Source organism: Rattus rattus, chromosome 4 (assembly GCF_011064425.1).
Source record: "Rattus rattus isolate New Zealand chromosome 4, Rrattus_CSIRO_v1, whole genome shotgun sequence".
Lineage (NCBI taxonomy): Eukaryota > Metazoa > Chordata > Mammalia > Rodentia > Muridae > Rattus > Rattus rattus.
The window spans coordinates 51,926,632-51,952,694 of record NC_046157.1 but is presented as its reverse complement, the minus strand read 5'-3'; the positions used below and the strand labels follow the sequence as shown (position 1 = coordinate 51,952,694).

The window sequence follows — 26,063 nt, the reverse complement described above, 5'->3', positions numbered from 1 at the left end:
GAGCGTCTACTCTGGAAACCCGGGGAGTGCTAAGAGACTTCCTGGGTTGTGTGAGCACTGTGTGTTACCATGGTCTGCTGTTCACGATATAAGGAAGCAGGGCGTGTTATCCAACACAAGTCCCAGAGTTCCCTGAACCTGATCAAGGCTAGGAAATCTCAAAGCGGTTACAGAGAAAAGGCTGCACAGGTTCTGGTAGGGAACAAAATGGGAGGGGGAGAGGGCAGAGTGGAGAGAGTCACCAAGCACAGGGAGCGGAGGGAGGAAGGGGCAGCCAGTGTGAACACTGTGCCCTGTGGTGGTTCTGGAGACTGTGGGCGCTCTCTGTATGTCACTACTTCAGGGAAATTGGGGACATAGAGACAGAGAGGTGACTGGTTCCCAAGGTAGTCCAGATACCAGAAGTCACAGCCATGACTGCAGGAAGCACTGCCATAGCCACAGTGACCCCTGGAGAGCCTTGGAGAGCACAATTTCCGAGGGCTACCACCTCAGAGCACAGATGGGCTGCCTGTGTTGACAAGGTTGCCAGTAGAGCATCACACACCAGGGAACTATCACAGAGGCTCAATGGAGCTACCAGATTGAAAAGGTCACCAAGGAAGCCCCACAGGGGATCCCTGACATTCCCTAAGCCCATGCACTGCACCGGGCACACAGTATCATTTAATGAAGTATCACAAAGATGCTATCAGTGTTATATTTGGCACAAGAAACGAAGGTGCCGGGAGGTTCCGAAACTTCCTGAAGGCTGAAAATTCTTCTCATTGTGTTCTAGGGCCCCTGTTCTCAACAGTTGCATTCCTACCAAGTAACTTCTCTGCACCCTAGCCTCTCAGGACAGGAGGGACCTCACCTTTCCACATCCCAGCCTCTGAGGGTATCACTTCCCAGGGGCACCTGGCATGGTTTGGAGGCTGCTGCCCGTTCCGGGGCTCATCTGCCTGCAGACTTGGAACTGGTCCAGCTGCAGTTCCTGGGCCGGGGTGAGGCCCTGGAAGAGTGTCACTCCCGTGTTTACTCAAAGATAGTCCTTAAGTCACTGTGAAGACATCTTTCCTCCAGACTAAACAACCCCACTCCCTTTTAAACACTCTCCTCACAGGGGCTCCTTTTTGAGACCATCCTTCTATATTTACTGGTTTCCCCAGAACTCTTCTCCCAGCCCAGACTCTATTTTAAACAAGCCCAGAATAAGATCTGTCCAAGGAAAGAAGAGAGGAGTATTTTCACAGAGTTCATCTCTGGCCTTAACAAATTAACAGGCGTTTGGATGGCAAGCTGCCTCTTCTGGTCCACTGAGACCTTCAGGTCTTTGTGGTCACATCCGTACTTGGCTACTCTTCTATCCATTGCTTGTGTCTGATCACACTCAACTCTGCTGTATATTTGAGGGTCTACTCCTTGCCTCAGAAAAACCCCACACTTCTTAACTCATCTGAGTTGGCCTAATTTCCCTATGACATCTAAGACAAAGCTTTAGAAAGAACCCAGTACACAGAAACAACGTTTGAGAGGTGAGAGAGTTGATATGGAAGCGTCTCCTGTCTTCGGGGGCCTGACATCCCTTCAGGAGGGAGGCTGAAGCCACAGATACATGGTGAGACCCGGTGGGTCTTTGTGTATACCAGCCCAGCCCAGACAGTTACCAGCCCCAAGGGGGCTCACTTACTTCGGGGTTCTCGGGGGCCGTCCACTGTGATTTTGATGGCTCTATGGTAGGTGGCAACTTGTGGGGGGTTTGTAAAGACGGTGATGGTCAGAGTGAAGCTCTTGCCTGTGGAGACACAAAACAGAATACAGCATAGTGAGGGGTGGTCTGAGCATCTCCCTGCTGTATCAGTCTATGCTGTTCAGCCCTCAACCTGGAAAGGTGACAGAGCTGGAGCAGGAGGACTTGTTCTCCTGGTACTCTTAGGCTTTGTTTCCAATCTAGAATGCACATAGTGGGTTCACCATGTAATGCACACAGTGGGTTCACCAGTTATTTCTGATCTGTAATGCACACAGTGGGTTCACCAGTTATTTCTGATCTGTAATGCACACAGTGGGTTTACCAGTTATTTCTGATCTGTAATGCACACACAGTGGGTTCACCAGGTGGGGCATACGGCATAGTCATGTAGTTATAAGTCAATCATTAATTACTAACAAGATCGGGGGCGGGGGGGAGATCAGAATTTACTTCCACATCAGGACTTTGAGCATTGTCGGGTGGGACTCATAGCCATCCACTCCTACCCTCCTTCTGTCCTCCCATTCCTCTGCCTTCCCTGCATATTTATAGATTCCAGAAAGAAGAAAGGACACCATCCACACACTTCTCTCCTTATTCTGTACGCTTTCCCGGGCTGGGGGTAGCTCAGTGGGTAGGGTGGCTGTCTAACAAGCATGAAGCCCAAGGCTCTATGCCAGCATTGTGTAAACTAAGTGCAATGCTGCATGCCTGTAATCCCAGCACTCAGGTAACAGAAGCAAGAGAATCAGCAGTTCAAAGTCATCCTCAGCCATGTAGTGAGTTTGAGGTTAGCCTGGGCTACATGAGGCCCTGTCTCAAAGCAAATGAATAGGCAAACCAAATCAACAAACACTGGATTTCTGAGTGTGAAAACATGCTAAGTTACACATTATTCTCTGTACCCACTAGAAATTGATGGCTGGTGTTAAATACTATTTAAAATACCTAATGTTACAAAGGCACGACTGGGGCAGGATAGAGCAAGGGACATAAGACAGACACGCAGCAGGCTGACTGAGATTCAGATGCATTGCTCATATGAGAGTGCACCTGGCTCTGTGTGTGAATATTCTGCATGACTCTACCAAAAGGTCAGCTCAGAGTCAAATCAAGTACATCGCTTCTTGGTCTCCTGGCTTCAGGGGATGGATTCTGGGTTTAAATTCCCAGTGCTTGGCCCGACCAGTCACTAGATCTAGACTTCTCTGTGTTCTTGTTCGGGCTCAGTGTTCTTGCCTGAAAATTGGTACAGGCAAATTTCCCAAATTTCTACCAAGAGAAGGATAAAAAGTATAATAGTGTCTGCCCGTAGTGTCCAAAGGCTCATACGTGCACATCTCTCCCCATCTCAGAGCTCTGTATGGAATGCCCGTATTTGGCTGAGAGCAATATTAATAAGTCTTCTACCTACATATTCCTCAGCTACAGTTCCCCCTCTTACATAGTACACAAAGAAGCTCAAGGGAAACAGACACAAACCTTTCCAAAAGGGTGTTGGCTATTGTAAAACCCAGCTTGCCTGCCCACCATCCTTAGAAAAAAACATATCACTTCCAGCTGACATGCATGCCTTAATATGGCTGACGGCTGCTGAGAAGTTTCCTGAGAATACAATCTACAACCACGGCAAGCTGCACTCCCAATCAAGAGAATGTTCCCAAAAGATCCCTGAGCATCTCCCTGAGAACATCTATGCCAAAGACAACAGTAGTCAGGCAAGGCTGGGGAGGAGGCCTATTTTGCATCTTGAGAGGCCCAGTGAACTAGACAGGACATTGGGGTTCTATGGCCCAAGAGACTTCGTACGTGGATCCCCTACCCCTCCCCGAGAAGAAGGCTGCCAGGCTCCAGGCACTTGCATCGGACACCCGAGGATTTACAGGGAATGTTCCATACCGTTTCTACCTTAGCATCCAGCAGAAGCTGAGGGTGGACATGCTGACAATGGTGGCTGATTTAGCCTGAGGGAGTTGCTCAACATTCTCTGCAGCCTTTGACTGTGTAAAGGCAGCCCCAGGCCCTGCTGCTGTTAACGTAGGCATCTGCAGACCTCACAATGGACCTTCCTTTCTCAGCAAGAACCCATGATGGGTGAGTCCTTGCATCATCGACACGGAATCCTGAAGCCAGTTTCCAGAATCTTCTCCCCAGAGCCTTCCCCTCTTTCTGCAGCTTGTGAGCTCAGCTCTTTAGCTAGCGCCCTGTAACTTTGGGGTTTCTGTACCTGTCACCACTTCTCCAGCCCCCCCACCCCCAGATTCACGGCTTCCCACCTTCAAAGCCCAGAGAGTCACCCACGAATCTGTTTCCCAGGTGACCTTCCTTGAGGAAGAGTTTGTTTGTGACTAGTTCCGATTGGCTCCATAAATCACTCTTCACTTTGATTAATTAGGCCTCCTGCTTTGACAGTACTTGGGATGGTCCAAGCTCAGTCTGCCTGAGGGCAGGGACCATGTTCTCCAAAGCCTAGCATTTCTCAGGAGGAGGTTCAGGGTCAGCAGAAGACTGTAAAGCCAGAGGAGAAATGGGAAAAGGACATTGTGACACCAGTGACTGATAGGTAAATAGTTCGGTCCTGAGCCAGCCTTGGTGCGTGTGCATGGGTGTGCATATGTGTGCATGTGTGTGCGTGTGTGTGTGTGCAAGTGAATCGAGGGGAGTGAATGGACAATGAGATCTGGTGCCTCCAGCTAGAGAGTTAGAAGAATTGGATTCTCCCACATGTTTGCCTCTCTTGGTCCCAGTTCAAGAGATACTTGTAGAGTAGCTCACAGCTCTCTGACACTGACTTCTGAGCCTGAGGCAGTAGGATGCCTGCATTGGAGCTTGTAGCTCTGTGACAGCTTCATTCTCTGCTCAAGGTTGTGGGGTACCTGTGGCTTCTAACATTCTCCAATGCCGATTTCAGCCATGGGTTGCCTGAAATGTGTCTCGAAGTTCTCTAATGATGTCTTCCAAACCTGTCACTATCCAGCACGCTGTCACCGTGCACGGAAACACGTTATCTGTTGCGTTCAGCTTCAGGAGTGCAAAGCCCTCAAGAGCATTGAGTTGAAGCAATCTTGGGGCTGATGTAACACAGTGCTGTGGCTTAATGCACAGATTCACTCTTTTGCTGTTCTGGAGGCCACAGGGCCAAGATGAAGGCGCCTGGTAGACACATTCAGTGGCAGTGGGGATGGTTGGCTCCTTCCTTCTCCTTCTGACTTCCTGGGGTTGTCATCAGCATTGACCTTCCATAGGAGCTGTAGTCTCAGTGCCCCGGTCACTGATTCTACCTTTGTATGCTGCCTTCTTATGGTATAGCACTTGTCTCTGAATCTCCCAATCCTTAGAAGTTGTCATGCATGGGCCCCACGTGACGGTCACCATGCATGAACTCCTCATGAAGGTCACCATGTATGGACTCCTCATGAAGGTCACCATGTATGGACTCCTCATGAAGGTCATCATACACAAACTCCACATGAAGGCCATCACGCATGGGCTCATGTGAAGGTCGTCATGCATGGCCTTAACCGCACGGCACTGGTGAATTTTCTCAATAAGAGCATATTTTGAGATTCTGGGTGGGTAGGGACAGTGCAGGCACATTCTTCATCCTGGCACAAGGCACCCAAGGCTCTGTACTGCCATGGTTTCTCACCAAAGCTCCTTTCGTAACTCCACCTACAGCCAGGAAAGTTGTGTTGGCCACATCGGCGTTTTCAGGCGTGTGCAGAGCTTACAGCGCTCCTCACGCTTTCCAGGGGTTATTTCACTCATGAATTATTTCACTTGGTCGTCACAGCAGACTTGTGAGGCGAGCATGAGGGCTCTTGCTAGTCCTCAAAAGGGCGCGAGGCTGGCTTAGAACATAAGACGCTATCCTTTCAAAACCACTCAGCTCAGGTTGGCAAGATGGCTCAGTGGGCAAACGGAATTGCTGCCAAACTGGGCAATCCATGGGATCCAAATAGCAGAGAGAGAGAACTGACTCCCACAAGTGACCCTGTAACCTCAATAGATATGCCATAACTGCCCCCCCACAAATACATACATACATACATACATACATAAACACAGAAATAAATAAAATACTAACCACCTAACTTAAACAGAGAAAAAGACTCTTAACTTTACACTCACCACCTTTTGTAAATCACTACCTGTGCAAAATCTAAACTCAGGAGCCTCCATCCATCCATCCACCCCCCACTACCATCCTCCAAAGTGAAAAGTGCCCCATGACTCTATGTTCTAGGCAGCTACCTACGAACCAGGTCAGGACTCAGGGGCAGTCAGCCTCTCCTGGAGCTGACTGGCGTTCCCAGAAGGTAGACGACTATGAGAGCACTGGCTTAGCCAGAGACTAGCTGACTTAAGACAGAAATACAGCCTAGGCATGATGCCGGCTGGTATGGCCACTACTCACCCCCATGGTTCTTACTACGTTATGCTCTTCCTTTAAAGTGAAGACACGAGGAATTCCACTTAGTGATTCTTGCCAGGTAGGGAGATTAGGGGGACTTCATGTCGGTAATGGGGTTCACCCGGAAGGAGATAAACTGGTGGATCTCCTCACACTGGGCTGTGGTTACAGCTGACATGTGTGCATGTATATGTATGTGTGTGCACAACAACACATGTGCACATATGCGTGGAGGCCACAGGTCACTTGGACATCATTCCTCAAGCTCCGCCCATCTTGTTATTTGAGACAGGGTCACTCATTGGCTTAGAACTCATGGATTCAGCTTGCTCACTGTATCTGTGAGCCCCAAGGACGTGTCTGCCTCCACTTCCCCAGGACTGGGATTTCAAACATGCATTACACCTCTAGCTTTTAAAACCTGGGCTCTGGGGTTAGAACTTGGATTCTCCTGCTTGTGCAGCAGGGATTTTACCAACTGAGCCATCTCCCCAGTCCTGGTGACAGCTTTGAGTACAAGGGCATCTGCTTTTTATCTATAGACCATGGTGACTTTTTTTTTTTTGTCACCGGAGTGTGTGACTTTTTCCCCTGGTGAAAACCTGACCTCCGTTCCTTTGTATTTTTCCAGCTGGATTTAGCACCGTCGCAGACAATGGCTTCCAGGTAGCCAGAGGCACTTCTGGGTGCTCAGAATTACAGGAGCTACATGCTCAGCTCCCCACCCACCCAGGCCCATGGTTGCGCAGACATGGGCCTGCTTGGCCAGCACCTGCAGACGTGGGAGCTTACAGCCTCAAGGGCACATGTGTTGTTAGCCAAATTCCCTTATTAAAATGACCTATGGGCTTGGTATTTTAAGTACATGGGCGTGGAGAACGAAACTCTCAAGTGTTTCTCCGCAACTTGCAGCCAGGAGAGAGGAAGGACTCACAGGGGACCAGAGGAGTACTGGTCAGCAAAATAACACTTGCTTCCCTGGGCTCTCCGGGATCTAAGGCAGGGCAGAGAGCGACTGGGCTGCCCAAGACTTCATGTTCTAGTCTGCTTCCTGATGGGAGAGCCCACTTTCCCAGAAACTGGCCAGGATAGTCTTGGTGCTGATCTGGGCACTGCCTGGAGGCAGAGGTTTTGGTGGTGGAAGGGCACGCTGTAAGCCACAGATGCTCTGAATCATCCAGCCAGTGGGAGGGGCTATGGAGAGAGGGAAGGATCAAAATCTTCATTCTGCTCCTGGGACTGAAAGAACCAGCAGCATTAGCTGCCGTGGACAGCTGTAATCCCGGGGATTGCTACAGCTGTAATCCCAGGGATCGCTACTTGACAGGAGTGACAAGAGGACTAAGGGAAGTGGAAGGAGCATCAAAAAAGAAAGGCTAGGAGAGAAGAGGACTCTGTGCTCATCGGAGCTTGCTCAGAGCATTCCAGAGCTGGAAGTACACAGGGAGGGGGCTAAGTGTGAGCTCTCCGCAACTCAGTATACCTGTGTCTGAATCACACGTGTTGCCTGAAGTTGCAGGCATGGGATACTTTGTTACTGTCTCACGGCCCTAGCTTTCTCTTCTGCAAAACAGAAAGTAGCAACAGCCCTGGTATCCCAGAGACTTTTCATGTGTGCTAAGGGAAATGAGGAATACAAGGTCAGGCACCCAGCAAGGTCTGGTGACAAGTGTCTAAGACATGACAACCAATCCACAAAGATATTAAAGCCCCAGAGATCTTGTAAGGAGGGGTCAGGAGGAGCTGCCTGATTGGGGAGGACTTGGGGAAAAGGAGGAATGCTCAACAGGTGATAGACTTGCTGCTCAGACTGATTTCAACTTGAACTTCCGGTTCACGGCTGCAACACCAGCTGGTAACCCTCTGTAAGGAATAACACTGAGGGGCTGATCTGCTATATAAACAAGCCAAGACAGCAACCAACATGTGGCGTCTCCCTCGACGCCAGTCTGCCCATCCAAAGGGCAGAACAAAATACGAATTGCTTTATTTAGTTGGAAAGAAGGTCACGGGGTGAGCTTTCCTGGACACTTGCTGTGGCGATGTGATAGGTTTTCCAAGGTCAGGCCGCTCCAGGACCTCAGGGCAGGGCTCAGTGGTGGACACTGACAGTCCTGGGGTCTAATAAAGCTGGGCGCTGTCTCTCTGTTTAGCCTGAGACACACTCTGTTTCTCCTCGAATCCAGCAAATGACTACACCACAGAATCAAGATACTATAACACTGTATAGGGTTTCCCCCAGGAGGGCTGAGGGCAGGAAGCAAAAAGTAAGCAGGAAGGTAGGTGGTTGGAAACCACTTCTTGCCTAGGCTCTAAACATCTTTAAATTCCAGCTTGACCCTCCAAGCTGGCTGGGTCAGAGCTGGCCCTGTCTCTTGCTGGGAGCACACTGCCCTTTCTTGGCCTGTGGGCTGCTCTATCCCCGTTCCTCAGTGGCTCTGTAACTCTCATTCTCCTTGGTGTAGGCTGGGACCCATGAGTCATCTTCTCCTTTTGGGGACTGTTTCTGGGGATGTGAAACTTGCCCTTTGTCACGAAAAGGAAGATTACACATGCAAAGGATCTTCTACCCTCCCCCCGCCCCGGGGGGGAGGGGATGTGGGGTGACCATTTTCCTTAAGCAGTACGGGTAACAACCCTCTACTTGTGTCTCTGTGACACCCTGCACTTGGCTACTTCAGGCACCCAAAAGCAAGTGAAAAGAAACTTTTTAAAAAAAATGTTGCCTTTGAAAAATCAAAACAGCCAAGGAGTGCTGGGAGGGAGGTCTGCTCTTCACAAATTCAGGAAATCCCCAAAGATTCTCAAAGGTTGTAGGGATTGTAGATTATGCCATGTCCAATACTGGACACAAATAACTGAGCATTGAAATGATGCCCCCAGGCCAGCGACAGGGCTTAGTGACTGAAATCCTGTGGCCAAGCCCAGTCACCTGAGTTCGGTCCCTGGCATCTACATTGTGAAAGGAGAGACTGATTGCCACAGGTTGTCCTCTGAGATCTACACATGTGTACAAGAACATGCATGCCGACCGACACACACACACACACAGACACACACACACACACACACACACACACACGGGGGGGGGGATTTTTTTTTAAGGAAACAAATGCTCCATTAGATTCCAGGGATGGCTTCCATGTTAGCAGGATATTCCCAGCATGCACTTGGCATGATTTCCCCACCGGCGCCTCCTCCCAGCTCGCATTCATGCCTGTGCCCATTCTATTCCCCTTCCTCTTTCTAGTTCCACTACGATCTGTTGACAGAATTGCATAATTTGTGTAGGGACTTGTGAGCCAGACACAAACCATTTGACTTGCAGGGCTCCTGGAAGTTGAATGATGTTCGTGCCTATGTCTGACCTTGTGCCAAGAGCCCCTGTGTCCAGCTGGCCTGACCCAGTCCCATCTGTGTCCATGTAGGCAGAATGCAGACCAGAGTTCCTGCTCTTGGCCAACGTCCAAGCCTCAAGAGCCTAACCGAAAACTTGAAGCACAGAACTCAGTTCTCCATAGAAATAATCTTTGCCTGGTTGTGTGGAGTGACCAGAAGTTTGAGAATAAGCAATCCACTAATGGGAAAGCCACATGTGACATTCCCAGGAGTTCTCTGGAAGTGACTCAGTGGAGTCCAGGAGCTGAGCTTAGACCCTATTTATGTCTTTTGTTCTAATGTCATTTAAAATAAACAAGCTGGGTTGTGATGCCCCACTTTAATCCCAGCACTCAGGAGGCAGAGGCAGGCGTAACTCTGTGAATTTGAGGTCAGTTTGGTCTACAGAGTATGTTCCAGGACAGTGAGGGTTACACAGAGAAAGCTTGTCTCAAAACAAACCAAAACAAGACAAAATACAAACAAAAACAAAGTGGGGGTGGAGGCTGATGGAATGGAAAGATGGCTCAGCAGGTAAGATGCTTATAGCACAAGCATGAAGACCTGTGTAAAAAGCCAGCTTGATACAAACGGATTTGGGGGGCCTGCCGGCTGAAATGGTGAGCTCCAGGTTCAGTCAGAGACCTCTCCTCAAAAGAGCAAATGAGAAAGGAATGTGGATAGCAGCCGCCGGCATCCACGCACACCTGCACATACATGCACACACGCATACAGCACACACATGCACGAGTTTGCTAAAGCGAATCGGTGAGCCCTGCCGACTCTCGGAGGCAGCTGCCTTTGCTTGGGAAGCACGGCTGTACTTGGGGCGCTGGGTTGAAAACAACCTTAGGGAAGAAATGATCGCATTGGGTCTCGTCTCTGTCTCTGAGGAGTCAGCCCACCACAGCTCAAATACACAGGACAGAGAGAACGCATCTGCTGTGAGGCAGGTCTGGTAAGTCGTCCCTAGGTGACGTAAACTAGACACACGAGAGAGAGTGAGTGGATTACACACAAATGCTGTGCCCGCGCTGTTTTAACAAGGTATGGGGACAGCTATAGATTCTGCCAAAAACCTCCCAAAATTGGAACAAATACCCGTCTCCCTTGCCCACCGCCCCAAAGCACCAGGATAGTCCCCGGGACTCTGCTTTCTTTCCTCAAGCTGCATGTTTTCTCCTGTCTTACTCACTTGGAATCCTAGCCCCACATTATCTCAGATGACTAGCCTGCTTTTAGCCCAGACATGCACAAGAGTCTTGTTAGGCTAAGGCCGCATGCTCCTCTGTCCTTCCATTCAGAGACTTCTTTGGCTGGCATACCCAGATTCCCTAGGCTCTGCTGCTCTATCTGGCTTGTTGTAGGGGCCGTACAGGGAAGAAGCCTAAAGTGGCTTCCCTCCCTGACTAATGCCTGCGCATGTACCTGTGACCTAGAACCTCACACACACAGCATCCCATGCGGGAGCAGCAGGAGTCTGGGTGTGGGTGTGGACATTCAGAAGGGAGGGGAGTGTTGGGGGCTCTGGGCCCTGCTTATCAGCTTCTTGAACCTCTGTTGTGCTGAAAGGAGGAAGGGCAGAGGGGCTGGATGCTAAAGGGAGAGAAGAGAGTGGGAGGCCAGCCTGAGGTGGGAGCTAACTTCCCCTGGAGGTGACACTTACTAAATGGGGGTATTTAAGAGCTCTCCATGCACAGATCTGAGGCAGCCTGAGAGGAGAAATGAGTTAGGCTGGTCTCTGAGTACCCCAGCATTCCCAAACCTTTCCTACTCTGCATATTGCAATCTAAGTTTGTGCAAGACACATGTGTGGCGACGCACCTCTCTGCTAAGGATCTGTTGGCCCTTCACCATGTCACTGGCATCAGACCCAGTGCCCAGGATGGATGTCAAGGTCCTTAAAGCGTCCTCACCCCACCGTCTGCCAAGGCCTCCAGAGCAGGCCACCCTAGCACCTCTTGGTTCTTCAACAGGTGAGGTGCGCCCCCAGCTCCCCACCATAACGCACACACTGTTGCCTCCCACAGGTATCAACAGAGATGACAAGTTCCCCAAGGGATGCCACCTATCCTTCGCTAGGCTGCACACAGCTTCCCTTTGCTCCTGTTGCCCCTGCCCTTTGTCACAGAGACGGCCACTGAGAACAGCGAAGGCCTGCTTCACTGTCACCCCTCATGAATCCTGGACCTTGAGAACATCCCTTTGGCTGACTCCCGATCCTCTGGTGCTAGCCGACGCAACAGGTGCACAACACAGGTGTGATGAATCAAGGAATAGATGAGTGGGCACATGGGAGGCTGAGGCAGGAGGATCATTGTGAGTTCCAGGCCAGCCTGGGCTAAACAGTGTTACTCTGTCTTAAAAAAAAAAAAAAAAAAAAAAAAAAAAAAAATGAATGAATGAATGAGATGCTCTCCCTAAATGACTTCAGGAGACAAGGAAAGCTAACAGATGCAGGGAAGAGAAGTGGGTCTCAACACACAGTGCACAACACACAGTGTCCAGAAAATAATCAGCTGTTTTATTAGTTACACAGGTTCATTGATTTATGAATATTTATGACACCTCCATTTTATCAGGTCCTTAGCAGAACAAAGGGATAAAAGTTCCTTGTCATGGAAGAGGGGCAGTAGGAGAGGGCACCATCTTCCCTAACTTCCTGTCATCTCCTCCCTCTTCTTCCCACAATTCCACACTTCACTAGAAGAGCCGCCATGCCTTGTCTCTGAAGTCCCCTCACAAGTGCACCATATCACTATTATTATATTATTATTGTTAATTATTGTTATTATTATCATTAACCCTGTGAAGTCTGGAGGAAAGGCACCACCGTGCCTACTACACAGGAGGAAAAACTAAGGCTCACACATCTCAGGGAGTCCTGACCCACTTCTCAGACTCCCTCACACCGCCTTCCAAAGACCCGCCGAAACGGAAGAGACACGCGTTTCTGTGGAATTGCGATGAATCAGAGGAATCGGGTGGCTTTTGTGTGACCCGGAGCCCAGGAATTTGGCCAGAATGCAAGACAACCAACAGTGTAGCAAGAGACAGTTGCAAGCAACAGTGCAAAGATCAGCTCTCCGGGTGCTGTCTGCCCACCAGAGAAAACCCGAGTGTGAATATTCCCTTGAAAATTATTGAAAACCACGAGACAAGAATGGCTTCCGGTAACACAGGGTGGCCTGGAGCACCATCCAGAGCACGCCCGGGTCACACAGACACAGACCTCCCCTAAGCTTGGGTGGAGACAGCAGTTACCACTCGGGAAGAATGCGGTGTTGCTGGGTGCCAGCCTGCACAGCTCTGCTAGGGGACAGAGGGATTATTCTGCCCCATTGTCGAAACGCACTGTTTATTGTTAGAATACACACGGGAATTAGAAGGGGCATGTTTGAATCATAAATATTTGCATGCTACTGATGATTGGACAAAAGAGCTGGACTGGCTAAGTTGGGAGAGCTTCTTTTCCCATGAAAAAACGCTGCTTCGTATTACAGTCCATATTTAATTTCATCCCTTCCATTGCTAATCTGAAATCTCAGTGCCTGCTGGCTATAATAACCCTTTCCGGCCCTCAGAGCTCCAGGGGGCTGGGGAGGAAGGGTAGGCTAGGAAGCGTTCTCTCCCAGAAATCCACATGGAGACGCCAAGAAACAGGTCTATCAGTGACCCTGCCAATGTCCCTGTCTCCTCCAGGGATCCTGTCCCTGCTGAGACCTGACCCAGGTTGGAGACTTGAGCCAGCTTGTTCTTACCCCGGGAAGGCTTAACCTAACCAGTAAGCAGCAGCATTTATCTCTGAAATCAATCCTCACGGCTCCTCCTTCTCCTCCCATGGACAAAAGCAGACTAGAGCCCAGACAGGCACAGAGAGAAGTTGTTCTGAAGTTCCTAGTGTCTGCAGATTGTCACTGCTAAGAAGGTTGGGGATCACTGGTAAGCTGTCAAATATTCAACAATGTATGACACAGCCACCCCCGGGTGGCCCCAGAAGGGAATGGGTGCTCTAAGTATTGATGGGAGACATCTGCTCTGTGTCCTTTAGGAAGGTGGTAAAGTCCACTGCCTAGAGTTAAACAGTGCTAAGTGCCCAGAGTTGAACAGAGAAGCAGGGCTCTAAGGAGTGGATGACTACCTGCCAGGCAGGAATGGCCCACTGAGGGTACCACTGGGCAGAGCTGGGGGATATCATGAAAGTTCATCCTTCGGGGCTTCTGGACACATTCTTGTTAACGACATTCATTTATCCTGTCATTATTTGTTTATTTTTAGACACAGTTTCTTACAGACCAGGCTGGCCTGGAACGCAACCTACAATCGAGGATGACCTTGAACTTCTGAACCTCCTGCCTCTACTTCCCTATTCAGTGTGAATACCATGAATTGAAATTCTCACGGATTTATTTTTCTTTTCAAGGAAGGAAGAGAGTGTGAGGCAGGAGGAGCAAGGGAGAGAGCTAACAACTTTTGAGAATGTTGGGCCAGGTCTGTACGACTCCCCCCCCCCCCCATCTTGGCATGATTGAAGTTTTAGAATTGGTCTTTGTTGGGGGTGGGAGGGGCCATTCTGCACATAGTAGGTTGATTAGCTGATCTCTGGCCTTATCCACTGGGTCGTAGGGACCACTCCTCTTGCCCTCTTGTGTGACAATCAAAAACATCTGCATACCTCTTTAAATGTCCCCTAGGGGGTCAAAACTCATCCCAGCTGAGACGCCAAGCAAGAGGCTCATGGAAATTAATCAATCACCAACACGGGAGAGCGAAGGAACCTGCCTCCTGGGTGTGGCAGTTCAAATAGAAGGATGCAAGTGGGACCCTTACTGCAGGCTCTGGAGTCGTTGTCCACAAAGAGTCATGAGTGACCAGTTCTGACAGCTTCTCATTAACAAGAGGCAGAGACTGATAGGAGCTCAACATACTCCATACAAAGACCTCAAATAAAAATGTCCGCGAAGACCCACGGCCAATGCTGTAAGCAAACAGGACTCCTTCTACCTCCAGACGGTCCCTCCCTTCTTGTCTTATCCATGAAGACCCGATAAGAATGCAGACAAATTGCATACAACTCCTTCCTTTGCATAAGGTGACTTGATTAGAGGCACACAGTTTCCTAGAGGACACTGGCCAGCTTCCTATTCACTGGCCCTGGGTCTCCTGGGGTGGGGTCCTGGGGAGGAGGCACGGCTAGGCCCATGCATTCACGGAGAAGGTCTTTAGTCTCTTAAAGCAGGGAGTCAGAAAATTTGCTTCAAATTCACTTCCATCTTCTCTGAGAAAGTGGAGTCTGTGTGGCTCTTGAGTGACTGTCTCCTTCCTGGCTTAGGAAGCCAGAGGAAACATGCTGGGGCTCTGGCATTACAGCATGAGCCTCCCACAGGAGGCCATCGGGATTTCTGTACCCTCCTAGGGACCCATGTGGCCTGGCATCCTGGCTGGAGAACATTTGGGCATAACGAATAGAGTTCCCAAACTGGATAGGTTGCCCCATATAGGCTAAGAGAGGCTGGGCTGTGAACTGGGATCCCAGAGCGGGGCAGAGCAAACCCGAACTGTACCGTTAGCTCCACTCCCCACACAGCCCCAAACACACTCGAGTGTGAGATTCACTTCGGAACCAGCCACGGAGGACATGGAGGCATTGCCTGAAACTCACTGGTGTGTGTTTATAAACACGGGCAGGATGTGAGCGGCTATCACTCTCCACCGGCTCCCGGCCAGGCAGCTGGCAGATGGGGACATTTTCACAGACAGCTTGCTCACTCCTTCTTGTTCACTGCTTGACTGGGGCTTCATGTGAACTGATGCTACCAGCTTGGACTCAACCTTCAAGAACATTTGGTCCAAGAACTCTCTCAATTAAAGCAGAGGCACGTGAATACATTCCCCCGACTAATGGCCCAACGGAGCCTACAAACAGCACACAACTCCACATTTACGGCAGAGTTGGTCCCATGTCCCATGGGTCCCATGGATTCAAGAAGTTGCAGATCACGGATATCTGTGGGGAAATCCATTTGTACTAAACACATACGTGGGCTTTAAAAATTTTTTTTTCATCACTATTCCCTAAACAATAAAGACCATGGCAACTATTTATGTGTAAGCGACGTTCTGTTAGCTATCGAAAGTAATCTAGGCATGATGTAAATTATATCAGAGGGTGTGCGGAGGGTTATTTACAGAGGCTGTGCTGTTTTTGTATAAACGGCTCGAGCAGCTGCCGATGTCTGAATTGAATGGAGGGGGGTTTCTGGACCAACCTTCCTTAGCCACAGAGGGTGACTCCACACGTCATTCTTAAACACCCCCTACCGTTCTCAACGTGTTTTATAATCATCAGCGGGGAGGAGACACACACCAGACATTACACCATCTCTCTGCTTCAACAAGTAATTTTTCTTAAAAAAAAAAAAAAAGTCCTGAAACACAGAATGTATTCTTCCATAACTAGCCTACTCCTAGCACCAAAAAGAAGAGGAGGAGGAAGAGGAGGAGGAAGAAGAGGAAGAGGAAGAGGAGGAAGAAGAAAAGGGGGAGGGGGGAGAGGGGGAAGAAGGGAGAAAGGAGGGGAAGGAAGGGGAGGAAGAAGGAGGGGAAGAGGAGGAGGGGGGGAAGGAAGGGAGGAGGAGAAGGAGGAGGAGAGAAGGAGGAGGAGAAGAAGAGAAGGAGGAGGAGGGGGAGGAGGAGGAGAGAAGGAGGAGGAGGAGAAGAAGAGAAGGAGAAGAAGAGAAGGAGGAGGAAGAAGAGGGAGAAAGAGCAAGCAGGTTGATTTACTAGAAATAGTCTCACTGAGTGCCTAGCTGGATCACTGTTTATGCCTATGACGTTGTCAAACAGAAAGTTCTAAAAGTCACTCAACCATTATTTCTCTCACAGGCACTTTTTGATCGATAGTCTTCGGTCCTGAACAAAAAGGGCTGGCTCACTGAAGGAAGGAAGGCCTAGCTTGCTGGGCGCTGGGTGGAGGGTGGCTTCTGCCCCACACAGAAAAATCCTATTCATGCTAAGAACCTCAGCCACAAACAGCTATGTGACACCGTGCCTGGCACTTTGTAAAACCCGCTGGGGTAGAGCGTGACACTACAGTTTCCATCAGGGACAGCGTCCAGCAGCAGGCAGCTTCTGGTCCCTGCTAAGGCTCCCGCTTGGGGAAAGTGTTGCTAACCCTTTTATTGCCTGAATAAAGAGAACGGGAAACCTGATCCACACAGCAGATTCTGAGTCAGCTCTATCAGTTCCGGGTGTTGACCTGCCTTGGAAAGGAAGTGTTTGCTAGGACCGGTTGGGGCTTGTTCTCTGAGGGGCCCTGGCTTTGTTTAGTTTAGTTGGCTTTTGTTTGGTTTTTATTTTTTATTTTTTTGTTTTGAACTGTTCTATCCCTGTTCGTTCGTTCATAGTTAAATCCGAAGAAAAGGAAAAAACAGAAAACCGAACAGACTTTACTACATGCGCTATTACAAACCGTGGAACAAAAACCAGAAAGAAGAAGGAAGAAAAATGGACACTGGATGTTAACAGGGCTCACACCTTTCCCTTCTCCTTATTCTCCCTAGGAGACCCGACCGCCAGTTCCTGTTGCTCACATGGACTACTCTCCAAGAAACATCCCTGGGGCTGGCAGTTGGATTTCTTCTTCCTCTATGAAATGAATTTGTGATCAAATAAAGAATGATACGGATCCTATGATAACATCATGAGTCACTAAGACCAACGCTCCGGTAAGAGCCGGCACCTCCCTGTTCGGAGCAGAGCACCAGAACAGTTAGTTTATCCTTCCCGAAATGCATCTCCACCACAGCCTTCCGCTCAGCAGAGAGACAACATCCCACCCTGTACCCCAAGTCACAAAGGGGGGATGGAAATGCCTTAAGATACCCACACTACACAAATATGAAGGCGCCCAGACTGTGACGGATAAATATTATGTCTGGGGGTGGGGGTGGGGGTTGGAGGGGCGTTGACATCGAGAGTCCAGGAAGGGACTTCGCTTCAGAAAAGCACTGTTTTCAAATGGGCAAATCCCGAGCTGCCAGGGCTTCGGCATAAACAGTGGATTCCACTAAGACAAGAAGCCTTTTCCTGGCAGGCCACAGAACACTTGTCTTCTGGGGATGTGCGTGTCACTGCAGCCAGGGCTGATGGTCACTAGGGAAGAGACTGCATTCTCAGTGGTAGGATGGTTTCCCTCTCGCACAAATGGTCACATTCAGCCGTAGGCCTCATGGTCTGCCGGAGGCCTGCCCTGGCCTTTTAAATTGATAAACCTTCCTAACCCCAGAACAACAAGAAAATGTCAACCTTGCGGATTCTCTTGTCTATTTATTCTCTGGGTATGAGTTGTTTTAAAACTTGGCGTGGAACTGACCCTCCACAGTCACAGACACGTTCCAAATTCGCACGGTTTAGTGTCCACACGTCCCAGAAGATCCGCAAACAAAACGGAAACCAAGCTGCGCACAGAAATCTGGGCAAGTGCGCTTTTTTTTTTTTTCCCTGTAAGTCTTTTGGAGAATTTTCAGAATTATCTATGACATCTCCCAAAGATCACAGTCTGGGGACATATGGGGATTGGCTCTGGTCTCCCTCCTTACATTTGCAAGGTCGTTATTGCCACACTGGGTGGTTGCCTGCTCTGGATCCCAGGGACAGCATCGTGAAAGCTACATTCACTGATGGATCAATTCTTGGGCAGCTGGTAAAATACTCCAGCAGGAAATCGGTGGTCACAGCCAAAGTTTCTTAAATGTCCGTCACCTCACACGGTGAGGAGCTCCCTTGCCCGTGAGAGCTTACTGCTTGCAGTTATAGCCGGAGAAAAAGGCTCAGCTAATTAACCTCATGAAAGAGATTTCTTTTTGACCCTGAACCCGGGGATGACTGATAGTCTCAGACCCTGTGACTAAAACATACATTGTTCTGAGCGCCCTCCTAATCTCCGAGGATCCCCTCGGATTTTCACCCCACCCCTTAACTCCCAACTGTGAGCAGCTATCTCCTTTTCCTTTGTAAAGCCACTGATAATAACATGCAGATTGGGAATCAAAGGGAGAAACATTCCTGTGAGGAGATACCTGGACAAGACCTAGAGCAAGAGGAAGCCACGGTGCCAGAGGAAGAGGGCCCCAGCTTCCTCTCCTTTCACCAGGATTCACAGGGGCCAGCAGGCAGCCAGGTCTTAGAAGCCAGACCGGCAGGTTTTCCCAGTCGCAGGCTGAACCTGAGGTTAGGAGCTGTGCTGTTGGCCATCTGCCAGCACCCAGACAAATCCATTTCTTGGAACAGAGAAAAATCCTACCTTGGGTAACTCTGGCAGTTTCTGTGAGGGTCACAATCCCCAGCATCTGGCATCCGGTAAAAAGAAAAGGGGGTACCCATTCATATCATCTCTACCGTTTATACCAGACTGAGTACTCAGGCCCCTCAGAAAAGCCATGCCTGACAGAACCCCAAACTGACCTTACAGAGTGTGGATGAATGAAAGGTCAGGACCTTCTGGGCCAGCGTGTGGCCTCCGAGGGCACATTTTTAGGCACTTTTTTTTAAAAGATGGAAAATGACATAGTAGAGTCTTAAGGTCGCTCGATAAAGCACACCACAACTTTTAAAGGATAAGGTTCAGCCAGGGAGATTAGGGCTAATTGTGAGAATTACTGAGAGTCTTCTATTCAGTTTCTAATGGGAAGCAAATCACAAGAGAGAAAGAGAGAGAAAGAGAGGGGTGTGTATGTGGGGGGAATATCCAGCAGGCTTTGATGGCATGAAAAAGCAAAATAAAAATCATATTTTGCGACTACAAAGTGAAATTATGGGGTAAAACCATGTCCATTATACCGACGGCTCGGTATACTTGTCTTTTTGTTGACATAAAAGGATTTAAACCTTAAAAATTAGAGACCCACAGCACATAACATATAGAAACGGTAACTGGGTCAAGAGGTCAATTAGTCCCCCGGAGGTCGGATTACTCGTTACCACTCGTGGAGAGGAGAGCCTGCTTAAGTCAAATATAATCCAATTTTTTGCATCTGATTAATTTTTTCATTCCAGGGTATGGGAAGACAGCCTGGCCCCGGGTACTGCTGTTTTCCTTTGGGGGGGGGGTTATGCAAACTCGAGTGCACACTGGCACGAATCAGGCAGCAGAATGCAAACAGTCCACACCTTGGGGAAACAGCCCGCTGTTCCTCAGGTAAACACCAGCACCTATTAGTCACCCACTCAAAACAGAAATGGCCAAAGAGGAATAGGAGACCAGCTCTCAGCACCACAAAGGCAAGCACGCTGTTTTCAAAACCCCTCTTTTGATCATCATCGGCTTACTGAGACAGTTGTCACAAAGCCGCCGTGCAATGGCCTATGGGAAAATGTCACCGGAATAGGCCATTAAACAATCCTCAAAACTTCCACAGCCAAACATGACGAAAAGACCCCTTAGATGCCTAGGAGTCCGGGCACACTTTCTCTGGCAACCCAGCCAGCCATTCCTAAGAGCAGGAGTTCCTATACTGATTAAGTTGATTGCTAGGCAGGTGGGTGTGGGCCTGGCTATGGGGTCTTTCTTCTTGGCCTCCCACCCACTCGACTGGCTAGCACTAGCGACTCATCTGAAACCTTCGAGATGTTCTCTAAATACAGGGCTCTGACCCATAATGTGAATTCCATTTGCTGAAAGGCAGAGACTTTCAATACGACAAGTGGATCCACTTAATGGTGAGGCTCTCCCAGGCCTTCAGTAAGTGGATAGACTTTCCTTTGAATCACCCTACTATTAACGTTATATGTTTTCTAAAACTTTTTTTCCTGCAGTTGTGATGTCATTCTAAAGATGCCCTGGGCATCTGGGGGCAAACACAGAAGCCCAGGCTCATACCTTCTCCTCTTTCCCACTACAGGCACAGAATTTCTACTGTTTCGAATGCTTTGGAAACAGTAGTAGCAATCCCCTTTGCTTGATATTTTCTACCTGTTGCCAGTCTGCTTGCCTTGTTTTGTTTGCTTGGTACTGGGGACCAAACCAAGGGCCTTAAACACGAGAGGCAAGCGCTCTACCACTGAGCTGCGGACATGACTAGCCAGTCCCTTCCCATGTCTTCCCCCTATGTGAGAAGCTGACTGTGTTACTTAGATACACGTCGTTTCTTTTGGATCCAGCTAGAAATACCTTCTACAGCTAAGCTTATTCAATTCTGCACTGCAAAGGTGAGACTTTAAACACAGTCCCCTTGCTCCTAAATTCTCACTACTGGCTGACCTCTGTAAAACATGCCGTAACTCCTTGAAATGAAAAAGAAAACTCAACACTTGAAAGACGATTGGAAAGCAGACAGCACTACAGTGAGACTGGATTCCTCTTTCTACTCCAATGCTTTAATAACTTAAGGTGAGACATAATAAAACTTCATGTCCAGCTGCGCTCAGGTAATAATCCGGTCTCTAACACGACCGGAATCTAAATGTTAAGTGAGCCTGGCTTCTCCCACCAAACTATAAAAGGCTTCGAAAAGAATACACCACGAAGGTCACATTGTTCTCAACTATACTCATAAGATTCCATTTTTTTATCCTAGAAATATTAGCTTGCTTAAAACCATATCAATAAGGATTCTCCCAAATTACTGATGCGGCCAATTGAGACCCTGTCGCATGCCCTAAGAAGCACACGCACCAGATGCTAAAAAGCTCATGGTCTTTGATGGTCCCAGAGCGACCACCCCATTATACAATCTCAGTCCCCATCTTGGTGAGGTTCCCTCACTTGTCTCGTTTGTTTTAGGGAAAAAAAACGGTGAAATGTTTTACTGAATTTCACAGTTTGTGTTCTGCCCATCGTGTGCCCCAAAGTCACCAGTCACAATGACCAAAGTTATTGTGAGCCAATTTAGTCACCAGACGTGATACTATCCAGTTGGAAGTTTTAGCTTTCAAGTAAATATTTTAAATAAATATCACTGTGTGGCCTCAATGACAGGAGGCCGCTACTAACTACTAGTTGGGTTCAAATTCCAAGCCCACCCGTGACAGATACGCACCTCTGCCGCTCCGACCGACAAACCTGAGGTCGTTGAATCTCGCCACCTGGTTCTTCATGGCCGCGGTGGCATTTCTCAGCTCCGCCGAGTAGTTTTCGTCATTGCCCGCCATGACGGTGACCAGAGTGCCATCCGGAACGTCGCCCAGCGCTACCACCTAGGCACCAACCAAAGGGACAAAGGCAGACGTCAGTGTCATAGGTACGTGATTGTGCGTGGCGCTTAACGGTGACGATTTCTAGTTTTCAGAAGAACCGTCATAACTCGAGCATCGTGACGGGAAAGGGCTTGCTGTGAGCGGTGGGCGTGGATTTCCAAATAAGGAAGACATGGAGATTAAAGGGAGAAAGCCATACGAAGTCACAGGACACAGTTGGGGACAAGGCAAACAGGGACAGGGACTGGAAAGCTACCGTTTCTCATCAGTATCCCATACAACCTCAGATCTGAAAGACTGGAAGTCTTGTGTTTGTAGATTTGTGATCTAATCCGACTTTTAAAAAAAGATTTGCTTTAGTATTTTGGATTAAGTGTATGTGGGTGGTCATGTTCTTGAAGGCCATGAAGGCCAGCGGCACAGAGGACCCTGGGACTAGAGTTGTAGGCAGACGTGAGCCACCTGATGTAGGTTCTGGGAATCAGAACCATTCTCTGATCACGTATCATGGGTTCTCAACTACTGAGCCATCTCTCTGGCCCCACCTTTTACTTGCCTGGCCCCCATGGCTTGGCTGCTATTCGATTCTCTTAGCACTACGGTTTCCTGATGCAGCCTAGAATGGCCTTGAACTCACGGTCCTCTTGCCTTAGCCGGTGAGGCCAGGGTTCACAGCTGTGTGCCACCACCAAGCTGGCGTCTTTTGACTTCAGCTAAGTTTTTCAGTCTTGGCTTGATTTGGCTCTCTTTGCCTTGTTCCATTTTCAAAGTGGCCACGGGGTTTCAAATCTAAATGTCTTGAGAGTCCGGTTTGTTCCAACCACTCCAGACACAGGTTGTCAGTCTGCAGTGAAATTTCTGGCTTTTATCTTAGCTGTGTGGCCCTCCTCAGGCAGGTTTTCTCGGGTCGGTAGGGGTGAGCGTCGCTTCACCTGCTGCCACACTGTCTTGTCAGTTTTTGCACACCCGTGGCTGCACAACCCATCGGAGGGATATTTCTCCTTCTGTACGTACGAAATGACTAACCTTGCCACAGATCTGCTAACCTGGCATTAATACCCGGTCCCTCTGCTCGCCACCCTTACTGATGAAGTCATGTCCCCTTCCCGCTGTTCCACGTCCTGCAAATGGCTATGTGGGTGATATTATTCATCATGGCTGCTCCATACCCGAGTTCTAAAGAACATAGGTCAGGAGATTGCCCCAGCCACCCTGAGGGATGGACAGACAGGACGCCAGGCCATCACCAGGACGCCCTGCCCTCTGGTACTGGGTACAGGTAGGTGCCTTGCTATCTCTGTAATTTTTATCTGTTTTCAGCTACTTGCTTTGTGAAACAAGGACCCAGCCCCTTGCCTCTGCTTTTAACCCTTTCATGTCAACTGTTGGACACGTTTTCTACAAAGGAGATTTTAAAACGCTTATTCTCCAAGCAATCTGTAATTAGATGTTTCTATCCCACCACAAGTGTTTGATGGCCTTTAATTAGGGGTGGTAATATGACAACTCTTTTGTTTCAAAGGACATCACTGCCGTAAATCTCCCGGCCTGGTTAATTGATCGTTATTGTCTTTCTACTCCTACAAAATGCTACTCCTGTAAATTCTGATTTTAGTCTAATTTTTCCCCTATTTCTTTCTTCGTTCACCCCCCATCCCCCCACTGCACAGTTCACTCATGGTGTTGAACAGTGTCCTCTGTGAAAATGCTTCACTTCCTTGTCCTCATCTCCCTACAGAGACCTAGGCTTTTCCAGTTCATCTCAACACCCACTGGGCATCCAGGGTACCGAATCTACAGCAGGGCTTCCAAACTGAAAGGCTGACTCTCCGGGCCATGTCTCCTAAGAGACTAAAGTGAGTACATCCTGTCCCTTAGCACCCAAAAGCATGCTGAGTCATGGAACTCCTGCCAGGCAGTGTGCCTCACTGTTGCTCCAGTGACCCCCCTCATTACCGAGAGAGCAAACCCTGGAGGCCCTCTCATCTATAGCATGAGAGGACCATGGTGGCTAAGAAAAGCTTGTTGGTGATGGAATTCAAAAGTCTAAAAATTAGGAGTTTAACTAGCATCACCCCCATTTCTAAAGGAAGTGGGAAGGGGGCATCCGGGGGCCCAGTTATCACTTCTCTGGCCTTTTTTTTTTTTTTTTTTTTAACTTATCTCCAAAGAGTTTTGAAGGAGTAGGGAAGGAAACAAAACTAAATCCAGGGACATTTAACACCGTGCTTAAACCAATGACAAGCGCACTTAGGCTAGGTTATTAGTGTTACTGTTGTTTTATATAAAGCTAAAATGTCCTCCGATTGGATATAGGTTTTGTTAATGAGAAATGATTGTAAAAAGGATGAGAGGAAAAAAAAAATCAAACTTCAAACAGAAATGCGAAGCGGCATCTGCAGTACAAAGCCATAAACAATAAGTAAGGGAGAGAAACATTTACGTTTAGCACAGACCAAACAGACAAGAAGGGACTTGCTGGCCAAAGATAGCTCATATTTTGTTGAACTTCTCTCTTCTTCAAGTATCAGGAAGTTGGGCAAAATATCAGCTGCCCTCTCCGCTCTAAGGACTTCCCAGCACTGCTCTTGGCTAGCCGGTTCTCAGTTTGAAACTGGCATTTTCCAACAATTTTAGAGGCTGAAGTTAAAGTTAGCAATTTATTTACTGCAAATTTCTTAATCTTCCTGAGTTTCAAAGAGGCCGTGGAGTGGAATGTATAATTTATCTGAGATGACATTTAATGCATAGCTAGGGATTGTGGTCTTCCTGCCAGAATTATATTTATTTATTTATTTTTATGAAAAGCATACTCCATCAGCACCCATGGTCTTTGAACTTCCTGGCTGAAGGTATGTTTCTATCTTTGTGCTCCGGTGTACCAGGGACTAAACAAACTATACTAGTACAGTGTTACAAAATCTATTGCAAGTTACCTAAGCCACTTTGTAGGCAGCACCTGCAAACACTGCTTAGAATGTAGCAGACTTCCCAATCTCTCAGCATTGAAACAATTTCTCTGTGCTAAAAGGTCTGGTGTGCAGGTGCAGAGAGGGGTAGATGGTAGGAGGACCATGAGCAACATTTTAATCTATTTTCAAGGAATTCGTGATTTTAAATCTCTTGACAATTCTGAAGATTGAAGCGGAGGACTTAACAAAACTTCAGCAGATTCTGGAAGATGCTCTCCCCATGATCTGAACACACTGCTTCCCATGATCTGATTTTTATCTCAGGGGATAGGATAATTCCTGCAGGATTAACCCCTAAAGAGATGCCTGGGTCTTAATTTAAATGTGAATGTGAACAACCTTTTCCGGTAGAACCCACCTCAGTGTGTTTGGTAGGGACTGGCACACAGAGGGACCAGGGACCCAGAACAAATACAGCAAGGATGCTGTCTGTTTTGGAGTACAGCTTCCTCTTAAACTCAACCCTTAAACCTCCTTTCCCTCCGCAAATTCTATCTACTGACTGAGGTCAGCAGGGTGCTGAACTCCTTGGAGCAGCCCTCCCTCTGTGGGACTGCAGAGGTGGTGACAGATATTAATCCAGAGGTCTGAGTTTTCAACTTCCCTGTCCACCGTGACCTTTGTCATAGCTACTGGGCTGTCACTCAGGAAAACACACTGAGACTCTTTAAGAAGCGGGTTTCCCAAAATCATCTGTAAAAGAGAGTCTCTACGGCAGTGATTATTTTTGTTAAAAGGAATTTTTTTTTTGTGGTTTGTAAAAGCAATATGTATGGCCTTTCGTTCTTTAAAAAAAAAAAAAAAACAACAACAACAAAAAAACATTTCCGTGGTGGTGGCTCAAGACTGTATCACTTCAACTCCTGAAGACCATTTTAAAAATCAACCATTTAGTGACAAACTAGGACTCCCTGGCAGAACAGCAGCAGCAGCAGCAACAACAGCAACAGCAACAGCAACAGCAAGGCAGCTCAGAGAAGGCCCCAATTTCTTCCCCAAGTCCCCTTAGCTCAGCTGCACAGGGAAATCTACCTTAAATGGCCCTTTGGTTGACTACAATAAGCCTGACATCTCTCTGTTCTCTGAAAGTGACCTTAGGGCCAGCCCAGTCTGTTCTCTCTCGGGGTAAACCGAAGACAACAGCAGCTAAATTTGTTTTTCTAAAGGAATTGGGGTGGATTCTCTAACAACTGGAAGGGAAGGAAAAACCAAGTGCCTGGCTCCCCTTCTGACTCTCAGCCCCACACACTACCCCCTTTAAAAATGTTGCTTTCAAAACAGCGGCAGAGGCCGGCACTTCTGTAGACAAAGTTGGTTGCAAATTCTACTTCTGTGATTTTTAAAATGTGGACGGTGTTTTTAGCATTAA

The 26,063-nt window shown here is 48.4% G+C and overlaps 1 protein-coding gene across 2 annotated transcripts in view; it reads right to left on the bottom strand.

Moving 5' to 3' along the window:
* The window catches only part of Runx1 (RUNX family transcription factor 1), a 229,288-nt gene that overhangs the window by 63,945 nt on the left and 139,280 nt on the right, over positions 1-26,063 (bottom strand). For both annotated transcript variants that reach the window (XM_032900402.1, XM_032900403.1), the window contains 2 exons: positions 21,566-21,722; positions 1,673-1,777 (listed from right to left, as the gene is read on the bottom strand). In XM_032900402.1, the coding sequence (XP_032756293.1) occupies positions 1,673-1,777; positions 21,566-21,722 (262 nt within the window). The remainder of the gene's footprint in view (positions 1-1,672; positions 1,778-21,565; positions 21,723-26,063) is intronic.